This window comes from Musa acuminata, chromosome BXJ3-4 (genome assembly GCF_036884655.1).
Source record: "Musa acuminata AAA Group cultivar baxijiao chromosome BXJ3-4, Cavendish_Baxijiao_AAA, whole genome shotgun sequence".
Lineage (NCBI taxonomy): Eukaryota > Viridiplantae > Streptophyta > Magnoliopsida > Zingiberales > Musaceae > Musa > Musa acuminata.
The window spans coordinates 7,025,316-7,037,161 of NC_088352.1; the positions used below are offsets into that span (position 1 = coordinate 7,025,316).

At 37.1% G+C, this 11,846-nt stretch overlaps 1 protein-coding gene across 5 annotated transcripts; it reads left to right on the plus strand.

Annotated features, from left to right (window-relative positions):
* Window positions 1–567: 567 nt before the first annotated feature.
* LOC135582733 (elongation factor Ts, mitochondrial-like) lies at window positions 568–11,649 on the plus strand. Of its 5 annotated transcripts, none has more exons than XM_065146722.1 (9): window positions 568–625; window positions 1,273–1,581; window positions 1,673–1,845; window positions 4,011–4,100; window positions 5,521–5,695; window positions 7,592–7,776; window positions 8,672–8,797; window positions 9,028–9,116; window positions 11,308–11,649. In XM_065146722.1, the coding sequence occupies exons 2-9, from the start codon at window positions 1,293–1,295 to the stop codon at window positions 11,345–11,347; spliced, it is 1,167 nt and encodes a 388-aa protein (XP_065002794.1). In that variant the 5' UTR covers window positions 568–625; window positions 1,273–1,292; the 3' UTR covers window positions 11,348–11,649. The 5 variants fall into 5 exon arrangements, with proteins under 5 accessions (XP_065002794.1, XP_065002792.1, XP_065002797.1 ...); XM_065146720.1 differs by having other exon boundaries at window positions 570–629; window positions 1,292–1,581; XM_065146723.1 differs by having other exon boundaries at window positions 577–625; window positions 1,292–1,581.
* Window positions 11,650–11,846: the final 197 nt, after the last annotated feature.

Here is an 11,846-nt window from a genome sequence, read left to right on the forward strand (position 1 = left end):
GGATCAATGCCACTTCTCCATTCGGCACTGCAACACGCAATCACCAGATGTTTGTTGTTATGTACCGATCCCTTCATGTTAAGATACGCACGTCATCGTCGTTGTCATCGATGAGTATGTCAGCGTCGGCTTTCTCTTCTCATCATCTGTATTTTGTGAACGCATTTGGCATTTCAGAGGTTGATATGCCAAAGGAATGGCAAAGATTGCTATCATTGGCTCAGATATCGATGTATGATCCGAATGACGACCCGATCCGCCTATCCCTTTCCGGATCCGGATCCGGATCCGATCCTCTTACAGCCGCTGTTGGAGCTTTCGGATCATATCTCCACCTGCTCAACGGTTCAGATCTCGCTATCAACGGATCATGGATATGGATCATTCGTCTGATCCGAATCGCAACCCGATCCGACCCTCTCACGGTCCTCGTTGGACCTTTGGGCTCTGGGAATCATTTGTGATCTGACGGCTGTGATGTCGTCGTGTTTCCAACTACTCAACGGTTCAGATCTTCCGATCAATGGATCTTGGCTACTAAAACCCTCGAGCCAAACCCTCCCAAGTATATTGGAGTCGGCTCTTTCTCCCTCCTCAAACCGGAATTATTAGTCCTGCAGAATCGGTAGGTATGCTTCTCTGTCTTCTTCATCTGTCGTGCGATTTCTCGTTGAATCCGTTGCAGTTATTCTCCTTCTCCTGCTTTTCTGGTTAATCCCTCTTCGCTTTTTTGTGCTTCAATCCTTTGCTAAATTTTTCCGATGGTTTATGGATATTTTTATGGAAATCGCTAGTTTTCCTTCTTAGTTAGCATTTAATTTGTCACAATAGGAAGAACTTCATGATTTTAGACAAATTTATTTGCTTTGTATTATCCTCACAGCGTCCTCTCTCTTGTGATCTAATAAATTGCTTAGTTTGTCCGATTCCTTAATGTACATCCTAAAAGATGGGGCTACTCATTGTTCTCCAAACAACAGTTGGAAATTTAAAGCGTGTTAGTTCTTCTCTTTGCTTTTCAGTTGCACAGGTGTTTTTTTTTTTTGTGACAAAAAAAAAGATTGAATCTATGTTTTTCCGAGTTTTATTTACTTGCTGATTTCAAATTATTGCATATTGTTCTTACATGTGTGGTTTCTAGTATATTTTGTAAAATGTTCATGCTTCATGATGACTTGATTCTACTGAAGTACCAAGAAGACGCCTTGGTTGGATATATTTAAATTTTTTCCACATTTATAACCTATTGTTCATTGACTTATGTTCTTATAGGATATTGTTGGGTTTTCAGAATGGCATGCTGTAGAAGTGCAAAGAGTCTCACACGGTTAATACTCAGCGAATTGAGTGTCGGTAGGCAGCCCAGAAAGGGTTATTTTTTTCGGGCATATATAGGGGAGCCAGCAGTTAAGCCAAGAGGGTTGGTAAACTTGAATGCCTCAAGACAAGTGCTTTTGAGAAGGTTTAGCACCGAAGTGTCAGCTACTGAGCAGATTAATCTCATCAAACAGTTGAGGGAAAGAACAAGTGCACCTATTAAGGATGTCAAACTTTCTCTTGTTTCTTGTAACTGGGATCTAGGTTTGTTGCCATATTACACTGTCTAATATCCATTTTATTTAATGTTTTTCTGGTCATTATCTTTACATAATTGCTTTGCTTGATAACACAGAGGCTGCACAGAAGGACCTTAGAAAGAGAGGGGTGGTTCTTGCTGCAAAGAAATCCTCAAGAACTGCTGCCGAGGGTTTACTTTCAGTGGCACAGACTGAGAAAAAAGCTGTTGTAGTTGAACTCAACTGTGAGACAGACTTTGTAGCAAGAAATGATGTATTTCAATACCTGGTTAGTATTCATTCAACTTTGGTGAAATCACTAGATTTTGTACTAGCCCTCCACAATGCTGTCATGATATTGACCATGTGGAGTTTTATGATTTAGCCAAGGAGTGGGATGACTGTAAACTAGAGATGCTAGACAGGACAATGTTCCTAAATCTCAGTTTTAAGCATGTCATAAACTGTTTACAAAATGATGTTACAATTTCTTAAACTCTTTATCTTGCAAGATCAAGATATTTGGAGTTCTCTCCCTAAATTTTCAGCTAATTCAGTAGCTCCATTTAGATGAGGTTAGTCCATGAGAATATTCCTCTCTAAGTTTTGTTTCCTAGTAGACAAACATCTTTCCTCTAGGAATGCATGTTTCCTTTCTTCTATTTTACATTAAAGTCTTTTAGATGGATGCATTTAAGGTATTTAATACACAAAATTCAGTAATTTAGACTAGTATCAGACAGCAGTTATGCCTGGTAACATTCAAGACAGATAAAAATTAGTTGATTTCATACCCGAGGACATGGTAGTATAAAAGCAACATTTTGCACCTCGACATTGACCGCCGGAAGTTATTTAAATTACCGTCTGTTGTACTGCTTGAGTTGGTATGGTACGAACACAGGCTGGTCCGAAATCGAGATGCGGATCGCTAGAGTCCCCATCAGCACACCTCAACATACTGTGTATTGGTACACCGGTATGTACCGATCCGACAAATCTCTAAGATGGGTCCGGTATCCGAAATGGCGAACCCTGATTTAAATATCATTTCTCCACTAGAAATTAACAGTTGGATTTCCTCAAATGAAATGCTTTCCTTCTCAAACCTCATTCTTTTTTTTTTTTCTTTTTTTGTCATGCTATGGTGCTTGATCTTCCTTCCATTTGCAAAATTTAACTTTCCTCTTGTTGAATCAAATTCTCTCTTTTCTAACCAATATTATATTGCATATCCCTTTAATTAAGGGATTCAATATTCTCCTAATTATCCCAAAGGCTTGTTTTACTGATATTACTCTGAAACACAGTGATTAAAATTTTCAAAATGTTAACTTTCTTGTCTTTTTCATTGATGTATTAATATAATCACATACAAGGTTAAAGTCCTGGTCATATTGATTAGTACAAATAAGTATTTAAATATCTGGATTGGGCAATTTCATTTGGTCCAATCTGAAATGGAGCTTATTACTTGGTAACTCACTGTACTGGGATTATCGTGCAATAAGTTGATATTGGTATCAGATGTTTTTAAATTCTTTCCTGTTTATATCAGGATATGACAGCTATTGACAGTTGCCTATCATTTGGTAACCCCCATATTTTGTCTCCTCCCTATCCAGATCCTTAGAGTGGTCGGCATGGGGGTGTACTAATACATGATCTGCCCAAGCCTACCTGTACCATTCTGGTCATCCTGAGGACCAGTGTCGGTATCGGACCGAGATCTGAACCCTTGGTTACATATGTCTCCTATTTATATAGAGTGAAAGGAGCTGTTGCAAATGTGATTGTCTACTGATTAAAACAACTAAGGTGATGAGAACTTACGGGAACCTTGCCAACATAAGGATCTCCCTCCATGCTTACCATATTCATATGCTTGAAGCCTCAAAAATCCGATTGCATGAGGACATTGAAACTTCATTTTGTTGCCTTAAAGAAAAGATTTCCTGAAATTCTTAAACCCAATTGCTTGTTGTGCACTTATGAAAAGTTAGAAGGTGTAATGATGAACACCTAGATCATTGCCAATGATTTTTCTGGAACTTGTCTTTCCCATTCCATGTATCATTATCAATTAGTCAGTACATACTAAAGCGCAGGACCTCAACTACTGGGTGAGGATCACATCTCTGTATTGCGTTAATGAGACAACTTGAGAAGGATTGGCCTACATCACCAGAATACAACAGCAAAGAAGAGCATAAAATCCATCTATCAAACATGTAGAAACTGGCAACAAAATATTTATTTAAGTCTATAAAATATGTATCCAGTGTCACTTTACTTTTGCTACTTAGAAAGTTTGAATCCCTTGAGGCAGAATGTATTTGCTGTATGATTCATGTAATATGCCCCAGTTACAACTTTTTTCCAAGATTATTTAATTTTTTGTTGTATGGCCATTGATTTCTGGTGACCAGTACAAACTTTTTCTTCCTATTTCAGGCTTCGTCTTTGGCAAAGATAGCTTTATCAGCTGAAAGTTCAATGGTGCAAACTCAAGAAGCTTTTATATTTGGACCTGAATACTTGGAGGTACACATGTACAAATGCACTTATTCTGATGTTGATCTTAGTTTGTGACAGTAAGATTTATAATTGACCAAGAAAGCTGGGATACCATTCCAGACACACATAGCTACCTTGAGAACTTATAACATCTGGCACTTTGAAGCAGATATAAATGCTCTTTATCATGACAAGCAGAAAAATAATTGAATTTACTAGTACAACTACAATATGAAAAGGCTAGACGAGATGCTAAAGTTGTCTTACGAAAAAGAGAAGGATGCTACATGACATATGATTCTTTCTGCAAATTTTGCCTGTTCATGAGGATCCGATTTGGAAATCCAACTTTTCTGAATCTTGTTTGATAGGCCATTTGTTTTTTTAAATCTTTTTTAAATGCTTGTTCCACCTCGCCAGCAGCTTGAATAGTATAGTATTTTTTTCTGTATTATTTAATAAAACAAGTTCTAGGAATGCCAAAGGTCATATGTGACTGTAATTAATGGCAAATATAGGTAGACAAATAATATAAATGCTCTTTTTTCCTTCTTCATTTCCCCTTCTAATATCAAGCATGCAAGTTGTATGTAACCATGAAACCAGCTTCTGTTCGAGTTGAGTGTTTTCCCAGATAACCATATAATTTCCATGTGTTATGAAGTTTGTGTGAACCTTATAGTACTACCAAACCAATGCAAGAGATACAGAAAAAAGAGAGTGAAGGGAAGTAAAATTAGGGAAAGAAAAAAGGAAGAGAGAGGCTGATGGTGATCAGATATTTGTCCGGTTCTGGCTCATTAAGTATGAGTCTTATATATAGAAGAAAAGGCTTAGCTTTACAGAAGGAAGAAATTTATATGCATGGGCCATCTTTGTCATGTGCATAACAAAAACGAGCGTAATCAGAAAGGGCTTTATTCATGAACGGTTATCCTTCACAAAGAAACTGAAGATAAATCAAATATTGACGGTATCTCCAAGGTCTTTTTTGCCAGTGTGGAGACTGTTTCTAGTTAATGCATTGATTTTGCTAGAGCAATTCTTTTTTCCTGCTTTAGCACTTTTTGCTTTCCTGATTAATGTTTATTTGACACTATTTTTTATTCTGGCTCCTATGGTTTGTCAGTCACAATAGTGAGGAAGTGGCCAATCAATTGACCTCAAGAATAATTCCTGATGATGATACCTAGTCTGCTTCTCTCTTTTTGCCACACAGCTGTGTTCTTGTTTCCATACTAAGCAACAATTATGGAACTTGCCCTGATTGTATATTATATTATTGTTTACCTAATCCAACATAATACATCTATGAGAACCAATATGAGACAGTTTGAACAGAAGATTCTAGTGAAGAAATGTATTTTATATCATGATTCTTTTGTAATTGGTATTTGGTATTCTCTTTTTGGATGCTTAATTAATGACGAAAGTTACTGTATTATAGAACATGAAGATTAATTTGGATCATCCAAAAATTTCTGGAGAAACTACAGTGCAAAATGCAGTTACAGAAGTTGCTGCCATGGTTGGGGAGAATGTGAAGATTAGAAGAGGTTATGCATTGTCCACATCTTCACATGGTGCTGTCTTATCTTACCTACACACATGTCCCCAACCAGGTAAGCCAATAGTAGACTATTTTAACATTTTTGAACAAGCTTTATTGGATTTAGGAAGATGTATGATTCACCTGCATACGTGGTTGGCAATAAATAATGTTCTTTTGAATTGGAGTTAGGAAGTGCAACCAATATGCATTATAACACAACAAAGGCACTATATATGATCTCATGATTGACTCACTATTTACTATTTTTATAATATGTAGTTGTTTGCATGATTTACAATTTTCGGAGTACTGGTCTTTTTAATAAGGGTGACCATAGGTAAGGCTGTTTATATTGACCCTTTACAGATTTGAGGGAGCCTCGTTCACTGAGTTTGCCTAATACACATATTGTGCATATCTTTTTGCTAAGAGTCGTTTCATTTGTTGCTCCTTCCATTTGTATCAATGAAAGAGCCATCTAGGTTGCATATCATCTGACATACTGCTGATAGACTCAACAGTGGATGGAAAGGTTTGTCTGTCTAACTCACATACACTTGTGAGATTCAATATCTACCTCCTCACATCTCTAACAGAGAATGATGATGGGATCCTCTTGAAAAAAGAGAAGAAAATGCCCTCAGCTATATATTTTTGCAACCCAGTTCTGTTATTATAGTTTTTGATCCCGGAAACTCATATTTTGAAGAAAATAGAGGCTCTCATATATTGTAATAACTATTTTTAGAAATTACTGTCTGAATATACCTAAATGTTGTATTCTTATTGTTGATGGTTGATGCTATTAATGCTAGATGTATTTTGGATTAGCTACCTTCAGATTGACATGATTATCTTTAAAGTTTTGTTAGACTCTACCAGTGATTTAAAAAGGCACTCGGGCGCTCGCTTAGGCGCGCTTCAAAGAGGCGCTCGCCTAGGCGCGCTTCAAAGAGGCGTCTCGCTTCACTTCCAGGTGGCGCGCTTCAAAGAGGGGCCGCCTGGGCGCTCGCCCGAGCCCAGGCGCCGGGCGCTTCGGGCGAGCGCCTGGGTTAAACCAGGCGACCGAACTAGGATTTTAGGTCTGGTTTAGTCTCCGGTGGTTAGTTGGTTCAATCGAACCAACTAAAACCGATATCAACTGTCGTTGCCCAACCCTAACCCTGCTCGTTGCCGCTGCCGCTGTCGCCGCTCCTGCTCCCGCTGATCGCTGCTCGCCGCTGCCGCTGTCGTTGCCTCCTTACACTTCCGCTCCCGCTGTCGCTGCTTCCTTACACTCCCGCTGCGCTGCCTCCTTACACTCCCGCTGTCGCTTCCTCTTTTCTCAGTCAACACCCCCTTACACTCCTCTTCTTTCTTTTCCTTCTGTATACTGTTAACAGTATGCAGTATACTGTTAACGGTATACTAATAATAGTATTTATATTTATTAGATTAATAATATATTATTTTGATTTTAATATTATTAATTTTCTTAATTTAATAGCATATTTTTATTTAAAATTTTAAATAATTATATTATATATTTTTATATTTTAGCGCATCGCTTCGCTCGGGCGAGCGCCTAGCGCCTCGGGCGTTTTTGGACCTTAGCGCCTTTTGACGCATAGCGCTTTTTAAATCACTGGACTCTACACTCCTGCAATGATAATTTAGGTTTTAAGGTATACTTATTAAGGTACTGATTTTAGTCTTTAAGTGTGTTGACTCATTTCAAAAATTAAATTTGATGGTTGACAGTTAAATATAGTATTTTACCAGCAAGTCATGTTTGTTGATTAGTGTTGATATCATGCTTCAGTATCTATATTGTGCTACTTATGTTTGGACTTAATTTTTTTATGATGGACAGTTTTGATCTTTTAGTCATGCTTAAAGCTAGATCAAATTTCATAGCAGCTTGGGAGGTGAACATTATCATAGTTAACATGGTTTATCATGATGTAGCTATTTGTTTCTCTTCCAGGATTGGGCCGCATTGCTGGATTGTTGACACTGGAGATAGAAGATGGCAATGCTTCACTTGATGCTCTTCGTGGGGTTGGTTCGTCATTGGCAATGCACATAGTGGCATCGAAGCCTTTGTTCTTGTCTAAAGAACTTGTTCCTTCTGAGGCTTTAGAGAGTGAGCGTGACATACTTAAGGCACAGGTAGGTAATTATCCATAATTGTAGAATCAAATATTCTGAACTCCATCCATGTGTTTCTTATTCAGACTATGATATTGGGACAAGAGCCACTTGTGTGGAGATAAAACTTCTTTTAGCTATGATCCGTACTCTTTGTAGAGTGTTCCCTTGTTGTTGGTCCTGGATACTGTTGACAATTCTATAATCAGATTGTTTGATTCTTCTGATTACATTTTATCAATTTGCCAATTCTGTGGTCTCTTTATATCAACATTCATTTGTGTGAATAATATGTGTGTGAACAACTTTAATTTTACTTGATTGGAAATTAATTTGTGAGAATATCCATATTTTGAGAAAAAGAATTTATATATGATTGCTATTCTGAGAAAAAGAATTTACCGTTTCAACAACAAAGAAAAAAAATCTGTCACTAGGTATGGGGAGGTTGTAAATGTGCAGTGGGACCCTTCGTGAGGGGTTTGGGAGGTTGCTTTCATGATTTGAACTAATTTACCAAGGCTGCATCATCTCAGTCTTATTATTGTGTCAAGACTGGGCCCCGAAGTTATAAATGAAGCCAAGCATATACTTAGTTACAAGCATACTAGGTATAATAATCATAGTGCTAGTGCCTTTGTGCAAGTCGCTTCCTTTCGTTGGCCTAACAATTTTTCGCAAAAAGAATATACCATAATGGCCACACAAGAAGCATTCTGCTGTTGCTTGTTCATTGTTATCTATGTTCCTAGTGCCTTGTGAAATCTCTGTAGTGTTTATAAGCAGTAATATATTTTGGATTAAGTTTTCATTTTTAAGGTATATTCTCTTGTTGTGTGTAGATGAAAAACTATGTTGCTATGTTCCAAATTTTCTATCAGCCAGTTAAGTTGTTTTTTTCTCTTTTTCATATCAGGCAGAAAGTTCAGGAAAATCTCAGATGGCCGTTGAAAAGATGGTGGAAGGTCGTATGAGGAAATACTATGAAGAAGTAGTCTTATTGGAACAGAAGTTTGTTATGAATGATAGTGTCAAAGTGAAGGTAATTAAGGGTTCAGACTTTAGACATCTTTTATTGGGTGGTTCTGTTTGGGATCTTTTTCATATATAGTATTTGCAGATATTGCTTACCGTTGATTTAATTGAGGCTTCCGTCTGTAGTCATTCACCTTATTTTGGAACCCTAAATCAGTTCAGGCTTTAATATTAACTTTGCGAGGGTACTTTTCTCTGTGTGAAATTTCACATTGGTTTTGATGGTTTTGTCTGCAGTCACTGCTGAATGATTTATCAAAAGAAGTTGGTTCCTGTGTAAAAATTGGCAATTTCCTCAGAATGGAGGTCGGAGAAGGCATCCAGAGGTAGGCGTTGTGTTGAATTTTTGTTTTACAATACTAAATCTTCTTACTGTAAGCTGGGTTTTAAATATGTTGAAATTCATTAATTTTTTTTTTTACAATTTTAATATTTGAAGTTATTTTATTTCTTAGAAGAAGCATTTAAATGTTTTCAACTGTATTTTTGAAGTTGCATCTACAGAGCATCAACTGAGTTTCAGTTGCTCCGAAGGGGCCATAAGCAAATATTGCATGATAAATGATGTGATGAGGACAATCACTTATAAACTGAACTGGAGCAACATAGTGAACATGAGATAAGATAATTGTTTTTAGTTTTTGCATTCTTTAATAGGATTGATTCATGAGGAGCTCCCACATGAGATCTTTGTGGTGTTTTTAAGGGTTTTGCTCCCTTCAATTCTTTTGAAGCCAGCGCAAACTGTATGCAATCATGACATGCAATTATGGAGGGTCCATGGAAAGCAGCCTCATTATGGGCCTTCCGAATCAACCACCGATGCAATCAAGGCTGTTAAGATCAACTGAGCATTATGATGATCATTTCCTTTCTTGAGCTATTTCCCAACATGTCAATGCTCAGAAAAGCAAGGAGTAACATCCAAGTTCCTCTTATGGAGGGTCCAGATTATTTTAACAAAATGACAGTGAAGAAAATATGATTAACCCCATCCTACTTATGCCCACATAAACTTCATTTCTTAGGTACAGTGAGACAGGGACTAACAATATATTCAGTGGTAGGTAACTGTTTATGTGAGGGTCTCTAGCAAAAGTGAAGAACACAAGGAACAAAGAACTACAAGGATCTTCCAAAGTATCCACCAGTCCTTATTTCTCGTCCTGTCATTAGCATGGTGTTGAATAGACGGGAATGAGCAGCATTGGTTGATATTGCCCTTTGGAATTAGATTTCCAAATCCACTTATTCTTATATAGACAATGAGATAAATCAATTCCAAAGATAGATCTGGATAAGATAGTACTAAACTTCAGCTTAGTTGGTTGATATTGCCCTTTGGAATTAGGTTTCCAAGTCTACTTATTCTCATATGGACGATGAGATTAATCAATTCCAAAGATAGATCTGGATAGGATAGTACTAAACTTTAGATTAGTTGGTTGATATTGCCCTTTGGACTTGGTTTCCAAATCCACTTATTCTCATAGGGACAAAGTGATAAATCAATTCTAAAGATAGATCTGGGTAAGATGGTACTAAACTTCAGATTAGTCTTGCGCAAGTCCATTTCCTATTTTGAATCATATTGGATAAGGTGTAGTCCTGAACGAACATAATATTTACAGAAGTAGGATTCAGAGAAATGTGGGTGTCAAAAAGCCAATTATCTGTCCTGATATTGATGGAACTTACAAGTTACAAGTACCATCACCAATGATATAAGAGAAAGCAGGATGCAGATGTTCCATGGCTTTTAGAAAAACCTCCAAGACCAACAAGTTTTGTGGTGATACTCAATATTCCAAGAATGAATTCCATCATACTTAGCATTAACAAACTCTGGAACAAACATCATTAGCCTGATTAAGGCAGGTTAAGTTAGATTCACATGTGGGAAATCATATTCTTATCCATGCAATATTTAAGAATTAAATGTGATCAAGCAGTATTTATTTTATTAGGTAAAATGGTGTGGTTAAATCTGTAACTCTTAATTGTGGTCATCAATTTAGCTTTGCTTTGCATTTCAAGTCTGTCTTTGAACACATTGGCATTCACCCGGAACTATTCTGTTGTCAAGCTTTTTTGTTCTGGCTTGCTTACTTCTTCAAGCAAGAAATTAAGGATATTAGAATTACAGATGTGTCCTTATTGCTGTTTTTAAGCTACAGATTTAGGTTTGGTAAGAACTGCAAAGATTTATACACCTGCAACAGGTTGTAATGCATGATTGGAAAATGTTAGCCGGCTTCGTCCATTCTTATCTGACATGTTTGTGCAGGATGAAAGTTCTTTAGTAGTTGGAACTTTTTGTACAAAATATTGGTATATGAAAAATGTTTGTTGGTGGTTTCGTTTTTGTCAGAAGAACCTAGTTGCCGGCAATGGTTAATGAATCATACAAGAAAAATGAGGATACTCAAAGGATACTATCACCTCTTATGGTTTCTATGTGATTGGACTTTGTCTCCTTTGTTTAAAGCTTGTGCCTAAATTATCTCCTAAATGCAGGCTTGGAGAGGCACCTGATGCCATGGCTCATGCTGCATAATTTTGATCACAAGATGGTTTTCGGAATAAAATGTCATTTCGCCCACAGATCTCAAGCGAAGTGTTCCCCTGATACTGGCCTGAAGCTCTGTATGAAATGAAACTTTCTATTTTATTTATTCACATTAGAGCAATTTTTATTCTTGGATTTGATCACTGAAACCTTAGGATACGGTGTTATTAGGTATATTTTCTTTGATTATTGTTGTCTGTGATGGAAATTAACAGAACAGATGTACGACAGAGAACTGTGGTTTTATTAATACACATTATGATGAGAAAAAGAGTAGATTACTGGACACATTTTATATCTGCCTAAGAAAACATTATTGTGGTGTTACGTTGATGGAAATTAACAGAACAGATATACGAAGAAGGTTCGTTGCATGACCCTTTTGAGGTGTGACGATGGTTTGTGTTCCTTCGAGGATATCACTTTGTGTTGAACGTTGCCATTATTGGGTCTCATGACATCATTCATTGCGCCTCTTTGAACTAGA

Bases quoted from the DNA above. Each gene is read 5' to 3' on its own strand.
- LOC135582733 (XM_065146722.1), top strand. From the start codon at position 1,293: ATGGCATGCTGTAGAAGTGCAAAGAGTCTCACACGGTTAATACTCAGC. The intron at 1,582-1,672 runs GTTTGTTGCCAT...TTGATAACACAG, and splicing joins TTCTTGTAACTGGGATCTAG to AGGCTGCACAGAAGGACCTT. The intron at 9,117-11,307 runs GTAGGCGTTGTG...TCCTAAATGCAG, and splicing joins GTCGGAGAAGGCATCCAGAG to GCTTGGAGAGGCACCTGATG.